The sequence below is a fragment of the Zea mays genome, chromosome 7 (genome assembly GCF_902167145.1).
Source record: "Zea mays cultivar B73 chromosome 7, Zm-B73-REFERENCE-NAM-5.0, whole genome shotgun sequence".
NCBI classification, from domain to species: Eukaryota; Viridiplantae; Streptophyta; class Magnoliopsida; order Poales; family Poaceae; genus Zea; species Zea mays.
The window spans coordinates 13,736,962-13,753,707 of record NC_050102.1 but is presented as its reverse complement, the minus strand read 5'-3'; the positions used below and the strand labels follow the sequence as shown (position 1 = coordinate 13,753,707).

Genomic DNA, 16,746 nt, shown 5'->3' with positions numbered 1-16,746 from the left:
TCCGCAACAAGCAAGATGAGCATGGTGTGGTGACAAGGAACAAAGCTTGACTTGTGGCCAAAGGATACTCTCAAGTCGAAGGTTTGGATTTCGGTGAAACCTATGCACCTGTGGCTAGGCTTGAGTCAATTCGCATATTATTAGCCTATGCTACTTACCATGGCTTTAAGCTTTATCAAATGGACGTGAAAAGTGCCTTCCTCAATGGACCGATCAAGGAAGAGGTCTATGTTGAGCAACCTCCCGGCTTTGAAGACAGTGAGTACCCTAACCATGTCTATAAGCTCTCTAAGGCGCTTTATGGGCTCAAGCAAGCCCCAAGAGCATGGTATGAATGCCTTAGGGATTTCCTTATTGCCAATGGCTTCAAAGTCGGAAAGGCCGATCCTACCCTATTCACTAAAACTCTTGAAAATGACTTGTTTGTATGCCAAATTTATGTTGATGATATTATATTTGGGTCTACTAACGAGTCTACATGTGAAGAATTTAGTAGGATCATGACACAAAAGTTCGAGATGTCTATGATGGGGGAGTTGAAGTATTTTCTAGGATTCCAAGTCAAGCAACTCCAAGAGGGCACCTTCCTAAGCCAAACGAAGTACACTCAAGATATTCTAAACAAGTTTGGGATGAAGGATGCCAAACCCATCAAGACACCCATGGGAACTAATGGGCATCTCGACCTCGACACGGGAGGTAAGTCCGTGGATCAAAAGGTATACCGGTCGATGATTGGTTCATTACTCTATCTATGTGCATCTCGACCGGACATTATGCTTTTCGTTTGCATGTGTGCAAGATTCCAATCCGACCCTAAGGAATCCCACCTTACGGCCGTAAAACGAATCTTGAGATATTTGGCTTATACTCCTAAGTTTGGGCTTTGGTACCCTCGGGGATCCACATTTGATTTGATTGGTTATTCGGATGCCAATTGGGCGGGGTGCAAAATCAATAGAAAGAGCACATCGGGGACTTGTCAGTTCTTGGGAAGATCCTTGGTGTCTTGGGCTTCAAAGAAGCAAAATTCGGTCGCTCTTTCAACCGCCGAAGCCGAGTACATTGTCGCAGGCCATTGTTGCGCGCAATTGCTTTGGATGAGGCAAACCCTGCGGGACTACGGTTACAAATTAACTAAAGTCCCTTTGCTATGTGATAATGAGAGTGCAATCAAAATGGCCGACAATCCCGTCGAGCATAGCCGCACTAAGCACATAGCCATTCGGTATCATTTTCTTAGGGATCACCAACAAAAGGGAGATATCGAGATTTCTTACATTAACACTAAAGATCAATTAGCCGATATCTTTACCAAGCCTCTTGATGAACAAACTTTTACCAAACTTAGGCATGAGCTCAATATTCTTGATTCCCGCAATTTCTTTTGCTAGATTGCACACATAGCTCATTTATATACCTTTGATCATATCTCTTCCATGTGCTATGACTAATGTGTTTTCAAGTCTATCTCAAACCAAGTCATAGGTATATTGAAAGGGAATTGGAGTCTTCGGCAAAGACAAAAGGCTTCCACTCCGTAACTCATCCTTCGCCGTCACTCCAAGCCTCTCTCCATTCTTGGGGGAGAAAGCATGAGCACAAAGCACAAGGACTTCGTCTTTGGTATAATCTTACCTCATTTATTTATGACCAAAGGGGAAGAAAGCACCTCGAGGGCTCTAATGATTCCGTTTTTGGCGATTCATGCCAAAGGGGGAGAGAGTAAGAGCCCAAAGCAAAAGGACCGCACCACCACCAATTTCAAAAACTTCGTGTTTTCAAAGAATTTTATCATTCGGTATCCTATTGTGTTCAAAAGGGGGAGAAAGTAGTATTTCAAAAAATGATATATCAAAACCCTCTTGAACACTAAGAGGAGGATCTCATTTAGGGGGAGTTTTGTTTAGTCAAAGGAGAAGCATTTGAAACAGGGGGAGAAAATTTCAAATCTTGAAAAATGCTTTGCCAAATCTTATTCATTTACCTTTGACTATTTGCAAAAGAACTTTGAAAAGGATTTACAAAATAAGTTTGCAAAAACAAAACATGTGGTGCAAGCGTGGTCCAAAATATTAAATAAGAAAGAATCAATCCATGCATATCTTGTAAGTATTTATATTGGCTAAATTCCAAGCAATCTTTACACTTACATTATGCAAACTAGTTCAATTATGCACTTCTATATTTGCTTTGGTTTGTGTTGGCATCAATCACCAAAAAGGGGGAGATTGAAAGGGAATTAGGCTTACACCTAGTCCCTAATTAATTTTGGTGGTTGAATTGCCCAACACAAATAATTGGACTAACTAGTTTGCCCAAGTGTATAGATTACACAGGTGTAAAAGGTTCACACTCAGTCAATAAAAAGATCAAGTTATGGATTCAACAAAGGAGCAAAGAGGCAACCGAAGGCCCTCTGGTCTGGGAGAACCGGACCTCGGTAAAACAAATCCGCGTGTCACACTCTTCATTTGCTTGCGATTTGTTTTGCGCCCTCTCTCGCGGACTCGTTTATTTTTCTAACGCTAACCCGGCTTGTAGTTGTGTTTATATTTGTAAATTTCAGTTTCGCCCTATTCACCCCCCCTCTAGGCGACTATCAGGCGGGAGTAAGTATTGTCTAGTTATTGTGGATGATTATTCTCGCTTCACTTGGGTATTCTTTTTACAGGAAAAATCTCAAACCCAAGAGACCTTAAAGGGATTCTTGAGACGGGCTCAAAATGAGTTCGGCTTAAGGATCAAGAAAATAAGAAGCGACAACGGGACGAAGTTCAAGAACTCTCAAATCAAAGGCTTCCTTGAGGAGGAGGGCATCAAGCATGAGTTCTCTTCTCCCTACACACCTCAACAAAATGGTGTAGTGGAGAGGAAGAATCGAACTCTATTGGACATGGCAAGGACCATGCTTGATGAGTACAAGACTTCGGATCGGTTTTGGGCCGAGGCAGTCAACACCGCCTGCTACGCCATCAACCGGTTATATCTACACCGAATCCTCAAGAAGACATCCTATGAACTCCTAACTGGTAAAAAGCCCAACATTTCATATTTTAGAGTCTTTGGTAGCAAATGCTTTATTCTTGTTAAAAGAAGTAGAAAATCTAAATTTGCTCCTAAGACTGTAGAAGGCTTTTTACTTGGTTATGACTCAAACACAAGGGCATATAGGGTCTTTAACAAGTCCACTGGACTAGTTGAAGTCTCATGTGACGTTGTGTTTGATGAAACTAACGGCTCTCAAGTAGAGCAAGTTGATCTTGATGAGATAGGTGATGAAGAGCATCCATGCATCGCGCTAAGGAACATGTCCATTGGGGATGTGTGTCCTAAGGAATCCGAATAGCCTCCAAATACACAAGATCAACCATCCTCCTCCACACAAGCATCTCCACCGACTCAAAATAAGGATGAAGCTCAAGTTGATGAAGTAGAAGATCAAGCAAATGAGCCACCTCAAGACGACGGCAATGATCAAGGGGGAGATGCAAATAATCAAGAAAAGGAGGATGAGCAAGAACCAAGGCCGCCACACCCAAGAGTCCACCAAGCAATCCAACGAGATCACCCCGTCGACACCATCCTCGGCGACATTCATAAGGGGGTAACCACTAGATCTCGTGTTGCACATTTTTGTGAACATTACTCGTTTGTTTCCTCTATTGAGCCACACAGGGTAGAGGAAGCACTACAAGATTCGGATTGGGTGGTGGCGATGCAAGAGGAGCTCAACAACTTCACTAGGAATGAGGTATGGTATTTAGTTCCACGTCCTAACCAAAATGTTGTAGGAACCAAATGGATCTTCCGCAACAAGCAAGACGAGCATGGTGTGGTGACAAGGAACAAAGCTCGACTTGTGGCCAAGGGATACTCCCAAGTCGAAGGTTTGGATTTCGGTGAAACCTATGCACCCGTAGCTAGGCTTGAGTCAATTCGTATATTATTAGCCTATGCTACTTACCATGGCTTCAAGCTTTATCAAATTGACGTGAAGAGTGCCTTCCTCAATGGACCGATCAAGGAAGAGGTCTATGTTGAGCAACCTCCTGGCTTTGAAGACAGTGAGTATCCTAACCATGTCTATAAGCTCTCTAAGGCGCTTTATGGGCTCAAGCAAGCCCCAAGAGCATGGTATGAATGCCTTAGAGATTTTCTTATTGCTAATGGCTTCAAAGTCGGAAAGGCCGATACTACGCTCTTTACCAAAACACTTGAGAATGATTTGTTTGTATGCCAAATTTATGTTGATGATATTATATTTGGGTCTACTAACGAATCTACATGTGAAGAGTTTAGTAGGATCATGACACAAAAGTTCGAGATGTCTATGATGGGGGAGTTGAAGTATTTCTTAGGATTTCAAGTGAAGCAACTCCAAGAAGGCACCTTCCTAAGCCAAACGAAGTACACTCAAGATATTCTAAGCAAGTTTGGAATGAAGGATGCCAAACCCATCAAGACACCCATGGGAACTAATGGGCATCTCGACCTCGACACGGGAGGTAAGTCCGTGGATCAAAAGGTATACCGGTCGATGATAGGTTCTTTACTCTATTTATGTGCATCTCGACCGGATATTATGCTTTCCGTATGCATGTGTGCAAGATTCCAAGCCGACCCTAAGGAAGCTCACCTTACGACCGTAAAACGAATCTTGAGATATTTGGCTTATACTCCTAAGTTTGGGCTTTGGTATCCTAGGGGATCCACATTTGATTTGATTGGTTATTCGGATGCCGATTGGGCAGGGTGTAAAATCAATAGGAAGAGCACATCGGGGACTTGCCAGTTCTTGGGAAGATCCTTGGTGTCTTGGGCTTCAAAGAAGCAAAATTCGGTCGCTCTTTCCACCGCCGAAGCCGAGTACATTGCCGCAGGTCATTGTTGCGCGCAATTGCTTTGGATGAGGCAAACCCTGCGGGACTACGGTTACAAATTAACCAAAGTCCCTTTGCTATGTGATAATGAGAGTGCAATCAAAATGGCCGATAATCCCGTCGAGCATAGCCGCACTAAGCACATAGCCATTCGGTATCATTTTCTTAGGGATCACCAACAAAAGGGAGATATCGAGATTTCTTACATTAACACTAAAGATCAATTAGCCGATATCTTTACCAAGCCTCTTGATGAACAAACTTTTAACAAACTTAGGCATGAGCTAAATATTCTTGATTCTAGGAATTTCTTTTGTTAACTTGCACTCATAGCTCATTTATATACCTTTGTTCATGTCTCTTTCATATGCTATGACTAATGTGTTTTCAAGTCTATTTCAAACCAAGTCATAGGTGTATTGAAAGGGAATTGGAGTCTTCGGCGAAGACAAAGGCTTCCACTACGTAACTCATCCTTCGCCGTCGCTCCAAGCAACTCTCCGTTCTTGGGGGAGAAAGCATGAGCACCAAGCAAAAGGACTCCATCTTTGGTATAATCTTCACTCATTTGTTTTGACCAAAGAGGGAGAATGTAACTTCGAGGGCTCTAATGATTCCGCTTTTGGCGATTCATGCCAAAGGGGGAGAAAGTATGAGCCCAAAGCAAAAGGACCGCACCACCACCAATTTCAAAAACTTCGTGTTTCTAAGAATATTAACAATTGGTATCCTATTGTGTTCAAAAGGGGGAGAAAGTAGTGTTTCAAAAAGGATATATCAAAACCCTCTTGAACACTAAGAGGTGGATCTCATTTAGGGGGAGTTTTTTGTTTAGTCAAAGGAAGAGCATTTGAAAAAGGGGGAGAAAATTTCATCCATGAAAAGGCTTTACAAAATCCTATTCATTTACCTTTGACTATTTGCAAAAGAACTTTGAAAAAGATTTACAAAAGAATTTGCAAAAACAAAACCTATGGTGCAAGCGTGGTCCAAAATATTAAATAAGAAAGAAACAATCCATGCATATCTTGTAAGTATTTACATTGGCTCAATTCCAAGCAACCTTTGCACTTACATTATGCAAACTAGTTCAATTATGCATTTCTATACTTGCTTTGGTTTGTGTTGGCATCAATCACCAAAAAGGGGGAGATTGAAAGGGAATTAGGCTTACACCTAGTCCATAATTAATTTTGGTGGTTGAATTGCCCAACACAAATAATTGGACTAACTAGTTTGCCCAAGTGTATAGATTATACAGGTGTAAAAGGTTCACACTCAGCCAATAAAAAGATCAAGTTTTGGATTCAACAAAGGAGCAAAGAGACAACCGAAGGCACCTCTGGTCTGGGGCACCGGACTGTCCGGTGTACACCGGACTGTGTCCGGTGCACCACCGGATAGTGTCCGGTGCACCACCGGACAGTGTCCGGTGCACCAGAGGACTCCGACTCAAACTTATCACCTTCGGGAATTTCCAGAGGCACTCGCGCTATAATTCACCGGACTATCCGGTGTACACCGGACATGTCCGGTGCTCCAAGGAAGAGCAGCCTCAGGAACTCGCCAGCCTCGGGAATTCACTTGAGCTGCTTCACTATAATTCACCGGACTGTCCGGTGTGCACCAGACTGTCCGGTGTAACAGCGGAGCAACGGCTATATCGACGCCAACGGCTACCTGCGACGCATTAAATGCGCGCGCTGCGCGCGCAGAAGTCAGGCGCGCCCATACTGGCGCACCGGACAATGAACAGGACATGTCCGGTGTGCACCGGACATCCAGGCGGGCCCAGAAGTCAGAAGCTCCAACGATCAGAATCCAACGGCATTGGTGACGTGGCTGGGGCACCGGACATGTCCGGTGTGCACCGGACTGTCCGGTGCGCCATCGAACAGACAACCTCCACCAACGGTCAAGTTGGTGGTTGGGGCTATAAATACCCCAACCACCCCACCATTCATGGCATCCAAGTTTTCCACTTCTCAACCACTTACAAGAGCTAGGCATTCAATTCTAGACACATACAAAGAGATCAAATCCTCTCCAATTCCACTCAAGGCCTTAGTGATTAGCGAGAGAGATTTGCCGTGTTCTTTTGAGCTCTTGCGCTTGGATTGCTTCTTTTCTTTCTCACTTGTTCTTGTGATCAAAACTCCATTGTAATCAAGGCAAGAGGCACCAATTGTGTGGTGGCCCTTGCGGGGAAATTTTGTTCCCGGCTTTGATTTGAGAAGAGAAACTCACTCGGTCCGAGGGACCGTTTGAGAGAGGGAAGGGTTGAAAGAGACCCGGCCTTTGTGGCCTCCTCAACGGGGAGTAGGTTTGCGAGAACCGAACCTCGGTAAAACAAATCCGCGTGTCACACTCTTTATTTGCTTGCGATTTGTTTTGCACCCTCTCTCGCGGACTCGTTTATATTTCTAACGCTAACCCGGCTTGTAGTTGTGTTTATATTTGTAAATTTCAGTTTCGCCCTATTCACCCCCCTCTAGGCGACTATCACCTATGCACCCGTAGCTAGGCTTGAGTCAATTCGAATATTATTAGCCTATGCTACTTACCATGACTTCAAGCTTTACCAAATGGACGTGAAGAGTGCCTTCCTCAATGGACCAATCAAGGAAGAGGTCTATGTTGAGCAACCTCCCGGCTTTGAAGATAGTGAGTACCCTAACCATGTGTATAAACTCTCTAAGGCGCTTTATGGGCTTAAGCAAGCCCCACGAGCATGGTATGAATGCCTTAGGGATTTCCTTATCACTAATGGATTCAAAGTCGGAAAGGCCGATCCTACACTCTTTACTAAAACTCTTGAAAATGACTTGTTCGTATGCCAAATTTATGTTGATGATATTATATTTGGGTCTACTAACGAGTCTACATGTGAAGAATTTAGTAGGATCATGACACAGAAATTCGAGATGTCTATGATGGGGGAGTTGAAGTATTTCTTAGGATTTCAAGTGAAGCAACTCCAAGAGGGCACTTTCTTAAGCCAAACGAAGTATACTCAAGATATTCTAAACAAGTTTGGGATGAAGGATGTCAAACCCATCAAGACACCCATGGGAACCAATGGGCATCTCGACCTCGACACGGAAGGTAAGTCCGTGGATCAAAAGGTATACCGGTCGATGATAGGCTCTTTACTCTATTTATGTGCATCTCGACCGGATATTATGCTTTCCGTATGCATGTGTGCAGGATTCCAAGCCGACCCTAAGGAAGCTCACCTTAAGGCCGTAAAACGAATCTTGAGATATTTAGTTTATACTCCTAAGTTTGGGCTTTGGTATCCTAGGGGATCCACATTTGATTTAATTGGTTATTCGGATGCCGATTGGGCGGGTTGTAAAATTAATAGAAAGAGCACATCGGGGACTTGCCAGTTCTTGGGAAGATCCTTGGTGTCTTGGGCTTCAAAGAAGCAAAATTCCGTAGCTCTTTCAACCGCCGAAGCCGAGTACATTGCCGCAGGCCATTGTTGCGCGCAACTACTTTAGATGAGGCAAACCCTTAGGGACTATGGTTACAAATTAACCAAAGTTCCTCTTCTATGTGATAATGAGAGTGCAATCCGCATGGCGGATAATCCCGTTGAGCATAGCCGCACTAAGCACATAGCCATTCGGTATCACTTTTTAAGGGATCACCAACAAAAGGGAGATATCAAGATTTCATACATTAATACTAAAGATCAATTAGCCGATATCTTTACCAAGCCTCTTGATGAACAAACTTTTAACAAACTTAGGCATGAGCTAAATATTCTTGATTCTAGGAACTTCTTTTGTTGATTTGCACACATAGCTCCTTTATATACCTTTGATCATGTCTCTTTCATATGCTATGACTAATGTGTTTTCAAGTCTACTTCAAACCAAGTCATAGGTGCATTGAAAGGGAATTGGAGTCTTCGGCGAAGACAAAGGCTTCCACTCCGTAACTCATCCTTCGCCATCACTTCGAGCAACTCTCCATCTTTGAGGGAGAAAAGGACTTCGTCTTTGGTATAATCTTCACACATTTATTTATGACCAAAGGGGGAGAGAGTATTTCTAAGGGCTCTAATGACTCCGTTTTTGGCGATTCATGCCAAAGGGGGAGAAAGTATTAGCCCAAAGCAAAAGGATCGCACCACCAAAATTAATTAGGAAAGTAGGTGTAAGCCTAATTCCCTTTTAGGAACCCAACGGCCTGGTGACGTGGCTGGCGCACCGGACACTGTCCGGTGTGCACCGGACTGTCCGGTGCACCATGCGACAGACAGCCTCCACCAAACGGCTAGTTTGGTGGTTGGGGTTATAAATACCCCCAACCACCCCACATTCAAGTTATCCAAGTTTTCCACCTTCCAACTACTTACAAGAGCTAGGCATTCAATACAAGACACACTCAAGTGATCAAATCCTCCCCCAATTCCACAAAAGCTTTAGTGATAAGTGAGAGTGATTTGTTGTGTTCTTTTGAGCTCTTGCGCTTGGATTGCTTTCTTTCTCATTCTTTCTTGCGATCAAACTCACTTGTAATTGAGGCAAGAGACACCAATCTTGTGGTGGTCCTTGTGGGAACTTTGTGTTCCAAGTGATTGAGAAGAAAAGCTCACTCAGTCCGAGGGACCGTTTGAGAGAGGGAAAGGGTTGAAAGAGACCCGGTCTTTGTGACCACCTCAACGGGGAGTAGGTTTGCGAGAACCGAACCTCGGTAAAACAAATCCGCGTGTCACACTCTTTATTTGCTTGCGATTTGTTTTGCACCCTCTCTCGCGGACTCAATTATATTTCTAACGCTAACCTGGCTTGTAGTTGTGATTAACTTTGCAAATTTCAGTTTCACCCTATTCACCCCCCCCCTCTAGGCGACTTTCAGTTTACCAAGTGGAATGGAGAGTAAATGAGCATTTGTACTTTGCGGAATACAAGAATAATCAAAAGAAAAGTTTGAATTGACCGTTTTCTTTTTCTCGTAGTCGTCGTCGTCCTTTTGGGAAGAAGAGGACTCGTCGCTGTCGTCGTAGTAGACGATCTTCTTGATCCGCCTCTTCTTCTTCCCTTCCTTCTTCTTTTGACTCGAGCCGGAGTCATTTGCTTTGTCGTCCCTCGGCTCGTTGAAGATGGTCTCCTTCTCCTTGTCGTTGACCACCATCCCCTTTCCCTTAGGATCCATCTCTTCGGACGATTAGTCCCTTTCTTGAAGAGAACCTGGCTCTGATACCAATTGAGAGCACCTAGAGGGGGGGTGAATAGGTGATCCTATAAAAACTTGAAACTTAATGCCACAAAACTTGATTAGGAGTTAGCACAATAAAGCCAAGTGGCTAGAGAGGAGTTCTTGCAAGACACGATAACCACAAGAAGATCAACACAGATAGACACAGTGGTTTATCCCGTGGTTCGGCCAAGTCCAACACTTGCCTACTCCATGTTGTGGCATCCCAACGGACGAGGGTTGCAATCAACCCCTCTCAAGCGGTCCAAAGACCCACTTGAATACCATGGTGTTTTGCTTTGTTTCACTATATCCCGCTTGCGAGGAATCTCCACAACTTGGAGCCTCTCGCCCTTACAATTTGATGTTCACAAAGAAGCACGGAAGTAAGGCTGGGATGAGCAACGCACACAAGACACAAAATCAGAGCATAAACACGCACACAAGTTACAACTCAAGCTCACAACACAACCCAAAGAGTTCTCTACTCAAATGGAGCTCTAGTTGCTATCACAAGGAATCGAATGCGCGGAATTGGAGTCTTGGTGCTTAGGAATGCTTAGAGAATGCTTGGTGTACTCCTCCATGCGCCTAGGGGACCCTTTTATAGCCCCAAGGCAGCTAGGAGCCGTTGAGAGCATTCCAGGAAGGCAATTCTTGCCTTCTGACGCCTGGCGCACCGGACAGTCCAGTGCAGATTTCTTTCCTGTTTTGGCGCAGCTGACCGTTGAAGATCCAGAGTCATTGGCGCACCGGACACTGTCCGGTGCACACCGGACAGTCCGGTGCCCCCTTCTGACCGTTGGCTCTGCCACGCGTCGCGCGCGGATTACACGGCCGACCGTTAGCCCGGCCGACTGTTGGCTCACCGGACAGTCCGGTGCACCACCGGACAGTCCGGTGATTTATAGTCGTACGCCGCCGACGAAACCCGAGAGCAGCCAGTTCGCTAGAGCCAGCCTGGCGCACCGGACAGTCCGGTGCACCATCGGACAGTCTGGTGCACCCAGACTGCGCAGAGTCTTGGCTGCTCAGCCAAGTCTTTTCCAAATTGGTCTTTTCCTGTTTCTAGCACTTAGACACAATACATTAGTCTCCAAAACAATATACTAAGTCTTAGAAACATACCTTTACTCTTGATTTGCACTTCTTAAGTCTTTGGCACAAATATTACTCAAAGCATTTGTGTGGAGCACTTAATCACCAAAATCTTATAGAAATGTCCCAAGGGTACATTTCCCTTTGAGGAAGGACTATGGTTTCAAGTTGTTGTCAATGAAGATGATGGGAGCAGGATGGTTCAGTCTATGCAACTGCAAGACGGTGCATTCGGCAGGATACTTTGCCTTGCCACTTATGCCAGCGATATGTATTCCAACTATAGATATTGTGCCTGGATCAAGTTAATTGGGCAAGCTAACATATGTTTGCTGTCATGTTTACATCCTAGTACAAGTGCTCCTTATTTTACTATCTCAGCCAAGTGGTTGGATGAACCTAGAGTTTCACACCTCTATACCATATTTGATGAGACATGGACTGAGCTACCAGGGCAAGATGTAGTGTATAGATGGCTGGATAGGCTGAATAGCTCTTCATGTGCTTGCATTTCATTGAATGACAACATAATAATAGTCCCGGAGACAACTTTAGATGTTGGAAATGAACGTGCTATTGCAAGAAGGCTTCTAGCTGATCATAATATTCCTCTGATGCAAATTTACAATGAGAGCAGGCCTCATGAAATATTTTTGAAAAGCTTACATGAGTGCAGAATTTGTCTTAGTGAAAATACTAGCAGAAATTTCATCAAGCTCTCATGCCACCATTTGTTTTGCTTGACGAGTATGAAGTTTCGCTGCAGAATTCACGTAACAGAAGGGATTCTGAGAGATGATTGCTTTACGCTTTGAAACTTTGGTTTCCTTATCCGCCAGCTTGGGGACAAACGACATTTAAAGGACATGGGAATGTTAGCAGTAGCAGACTGAAGGAATGTCAGGGATCACAAGATATGGAGCCAGACAACACCACCAGAGGAACGAAGATGACATGCCCAGGCTTCAGCGGCAGTGACACAAGAATGTGCATTGGAGTGGGCCTTGATGGGCTGTGTAATACACTAGCAGGGCTGGGCCTATATGGAAGGTTATATGTGTGACTCTGTAACTGAGGACGTTATGCAAGAACATAGAACATAAACACTAGTTCTCAGCCTCGTATTTCTCCCTGTTTCCTCGTTTCCAAGTCTTCTTCCCCAATCCTCACCCCTTCCTGCTCTCTTCTAGAAACTTCCCACTACCGATGTTACTTTCTCCCTGCTTCCTCGTTTCCAAGTCTTCTTCCCCAATCCTCACCCCTTCATGCTCTCTTCTAGAAACTTCCCACTACCGACGCTATCATTCTTGTGTCGCTGCCGCTGAAGTCTGGGCATGTCATCTTCGTTCCTCTGGTGGTGCTGTCTGGCTCCATATCTTGTGATCCCTGACATTCCTTCAGAGCGCCGGCGACCGCACGAGAGAGGACATGAGTCGGGGATAGGTGCCCGACGTTCGGAGGTCGGGCGCGTTTCCACGCGGAAGCTACGCTAAGACCGGGTCGATCCCCCCACAGAGCTAACTCCCAAACATGTCGGAGCCATACCCCGTGGTAGATTCTCGCGTGGGCCACTGGCACAGGGAAAAAGGTAAATTCCCTGTGTGGAAATGGACTGCCAAACTAGCCCTTATAGTCGTATCTTATGCTTAGAGATTCGATTTAGAGGCTCCTGAAAAAGAGACTAATCAAGCGAATACTAGAAAACGAGAACTAATAAAAGGGTAAAAATAAAAAAGAAAAAAATCCCAATCCGACGGCACGTGCTAGTTCCCGAGATATATAGGACGCTCCAGATACCTTACCATTCCATCGTCTGCTGGCATCGTTCCATTCTCCTCTAAACCCTAGCCGCCTAGCGCCTCGATCTGAGCAGCCTGTCTCGCGGAGGTGAGCCTGAGTCGCCATCCCTTCCCGTCCGGTCTTGTCGGGACGCGATTCGCGCTGTTGCGCTGCGCGGATCGCTGCGGAATTTCGGTTTTCCTGATGGGATCTTCCCGCCGCTTTGCCGTGCAGGTAGTTCTGGTTGATTTGGTCCTAGATGGCGGAGGAAAAAGTGGGGCGGATCTTCGTCGGCGGGCTGTCGTGGAACACCACGGAGCGCACGCTCGAGCGCACCTTCGGTCAGTACGGCAAGGTCATCGAGGCTCAGGTACAGCGACAGCTCTGGCCTGCCGTGATGCTTGTAATTTGAGGGAATTGGGGTTAGTTTGTGTTAGCAACGTTATGAGTTTGGGGCTTGTTTGGATGTCCATGTTCACCTCAATCCCCACGCACATGTATTGAGGTGGATACATGGGCATCCAAACAAGGCCTTAGTTGGGGTCCCTGTTTTGGTGTGGTTTGACGGATGTGCTCCTTCCAAACAAAGGGATTCATAAAATATGGATAGTTTTTTTTGTCCTATCTGCTTGCATGATAGTCTGATGCAGTAGGCGCAGAAATAAATGATAGTTAGCTGCAAATATAGTTTTTACATATACCTTAGCAAATGAATCAATTTTCTTTGTGATACAGAAAGACTGCACTTGAAAAACATTTTCTGCTCGATCTGGGGGAAACAGATGATTAAAGATTAAACTGTTTGTTAACTGTTGTAACTTGGGTATGTTTAATTTGGTTACCAGGAACTATAGAGTTTCATTGAATTTTTACCAGTTGCATGTTATCACCATTTTGATTATGTTTCCAGTTTCCACCATTCCTAGTTATAGGTAACTGAAATGTGTCTCATGACTTCAGTAAAGTTATTGTTATTATGAAAAACCTCATGGTTTTAAGTTGGTTTTTTTATAACCGCAGCTATAGCTAAAAAAATTATATATCATAAACTGGAACAAGTGATGTTTCTTATTTGTGTATGTTATGGCTTCTTTTTCCCCCTTTAGTCTTACAATTTCATTCTAATAGCAGCTGCTGATTCACAGAGACTGCAGTCAGTTCAATTTCTGCATGTTAGGAAGTTAGCAAAGTTGCAGGAAAAGAAATTCACTAATCATTTGAGCTCACTGGTTAGCATTTTTTGCGATGATGGGTTCAGTAAAGATCAATTGGAGGCATATACACTGTTAGATTCAGTTTTGCTAGGTGTGATCTGTTTTGTGGACAGAACCAGATACCTGTTTTTGCCTTGTTAGCACTTAAGATAACTGCTTCCAGCTTTAGAACACAAAAGAATCATCACCGGCATGGTTAATGAACTCCAGTCAAGTAAACATGGTTGCCAGCACTGGACTGAACTTGTGGCAAAATTTGGTTGTGTCATTCTGGATCAGTTTGATAAGAAAGGCAGAGAAACCATTTGTCCTTTCAGTAGCGAGGCAGCAATGGTGATGCTGAAGAATGTTGTATGCTCATCTTTGCCTACACTTGCTTCAAAGAGCATTATTCCCAGTGTCCATCACTCCATTGTGCATTTCCATGGGAAATGCTTAGTTCTTTGCGCCAAAGGAAAGCCAGGATTAAAAAATGCATTTAGACTTCCGGATTATATTTTTCTGGTACTGAAGGATATGGCAGGGTAACTAAAATCTACCTGGTCATGGTATAGTTCACCTCTAGTTTTGTGCCCATACAATTGCCCAAAAGTAACTGGTCTCAGTTCAGTTCTCTGGATTGGATACTGGTTCTTGCAGCACGTGGCCCTCACCTGGAACTGTTCAGACTCATCATTGTCGTCTGTGATCACGTGCTTGATTCTTCAGTTTTGACTTCTGACCTTTGGCTGTAGTAATCATTAATGTTCTTAACCAGTGAATGGTCAAGCAGATTTTGATTTGCATTCAAATTTGAGTTGTGGCATAAGGAATTAAGGATTGACCAAACTCTTGTACAGTTGGGATGATTTCACTCGTTTTGCACAATGTTTATTAGCTGTTTGATTTGATACCCTAATTTGCATGTTGTTCCTACTGATAGAATTTTTGGTTGCTCACTATTATATATAGTTTCTGTCTTCCCATTGGTTCATTTTCACTGTATGTATAGGTTGTAGTGGAAAGGGAGACAGGCCGCTCTAGGGGATTTGGATTTGTCACATTTTCAGAACCTCGGGCTGTGGATGCTGCCATTCGGGGAATGCATAACGGAGAACTGGATGGCCGCAATATTTCTGTGAACAAAGCTGAACCTAGGAACTCTGATGGCTATGGATATGGTGGTGGTGGTGGTGGTGGTTACTCGTCCGGTGGTAGAGGTGGATATCGTAGTGGAGCTGATGTAGTTCCAGCAGCCAGTGATGATTGTTTCAAATGTGGCCGTCCTGGACATTGGGCTCGTGAATGCCCTTATTCAGATGGAAGTGGTAGAACTGGAAGGTATTCTCCCGGTTCAAGGTATGGTGGTGGCACTGGTGGACGTGGTGATCGCTTTGGAGGATCAGATCGTTTTGCTCGCTATGATGATGATCGATATGATGGTGGGCGCTATGTGGACAGCAGGGATACTTATTATGGTTCCGGGCGCGATCGCTATGCACCGGCAGCAGAACGCTATTCTGGTGACAGGTACAGTGGTGCAGATCGATATGCGTCCAGCGGCTTTGCCAGAGAAAGGAGCTATGAGAGAGATGGAGGGAGGTCCAATGGAGGTTACTACCGTGATGAACCGAGGGGCACTGGTGGCTATGGCAGAGGTGGTTCACGTGGCGGCGGCGGCGGTGGGCCTGCTCGCTTTGGTGGGAGTTACCGAGATAGGCCTGCTCCATACGATCGTCCCAGCAGGGGAGGAGCAGCTCGTGCTTATGATGATCGTTACTGAAGAATGTTCCCCTGAGGCAGAACAGAGATATCTGTGTATTTCAGCTATGCACTAGTATTTACATTTGCCAGCTTGATCCTTCAATTCCGTGTTATCCAGCAGTTGCAGTTTGTTTTATTAGTCTATGAAGACAATGGTTCAGTCCATGGGTTATTAATATGCTGGTACCGTAATCTTTAGGCAGTGTGCTCCTGGTTGATTCGTCATGTTTGTGTAACTACTTTGGAGTTTGCACTAAATAATGAACTAATTCCAGTATGTGGTCTTTGAATTGGACTTCTGTTATGCTTACCGAGAAAACTGTGCCACGTTTTGCACCGTAGTTGAACATGGCATCAATACTGAGATGTGATGTGCGGCAATGTGCAGATCTGCGGAAAATGAAAGTCTGCTCTGATATTTATTTATTTGCCAGGCAGTGTCCAATCTGTTCAGATGTTGTTGCTATTGGGTTTGCCTATATAAAATCGGAAAGGCGTGATTCTGATTTATGCAGGCAGGTGATGGTTTGTTGTGATATTTTCCTGCAGCAGACATGCATTTGGTCTACTCAAGTTTGCTAGCAATGTCTAGGGCAGATCCGCAGATGTGATGTATCGGCTTGTTTGCTTTGTTTTCTGGCTTGCAGCTGCTGCTCGTGGTGAAAAGTTCTCAAATTCATGCTGGATCCAATGTAGTTGCGAGTTGCCCTGGAAAAATTTCTGTTGCCTGTTCCATTTTATTTTAAATTTTCGTTGAAGGGTTATTCGTTGAAGATTATAGCGTCATCTTCACAGTTAAACTCAATTGGGTTCAGCTG

The 16,746-nt window shown here is 44.5% G+C and overlaps 1 protein-coding gene across 3 annotated transcripts; it reads left to right on the top strand.

Annotated features, from left to right (window-relative positions):
- The first annotated feature begins 12,853 nt into the window (after positions 1–12,853).
- On the top strand, positions 12,854–16,247 carry LOC100285313 (uncharacterized). Of its 3 annotated transcripts, none has more exons than XM_035960626.1 (3): positions 12,854–13,079; positions 13,206–13,341; positions 14,100–16,247. In XM_035960626.1, the coding sequence occupies exon 3, from the start codon at positions 15,267–15,269 to the stop codon at positions 15,945–15,947; it is 681 nt and encodes a 226-aa protein (XP_035816519.1). In that variant the 5' UTR covers positions 12,854–13,079; positions 13,206–13,341; positions 14,100–15,266; the 3' UTR covers positions 15,948–16,247. The 3 variants fall into 3 exon arrangements, with proteins under 3 accessions (XP_035816519.1, XP_023156304.1, NP_001151678.1); XM_023300536.2 differs by having other exon boundaries at positions 12,945–13,079; positions 14,103–16,247; NM_001158206.1 differs by having other exon boundaries at positions 13,001–13,079; positions 15,177–16,238.
- Positions 16,248–16,746: the final 499 nt, after the last annotated feature.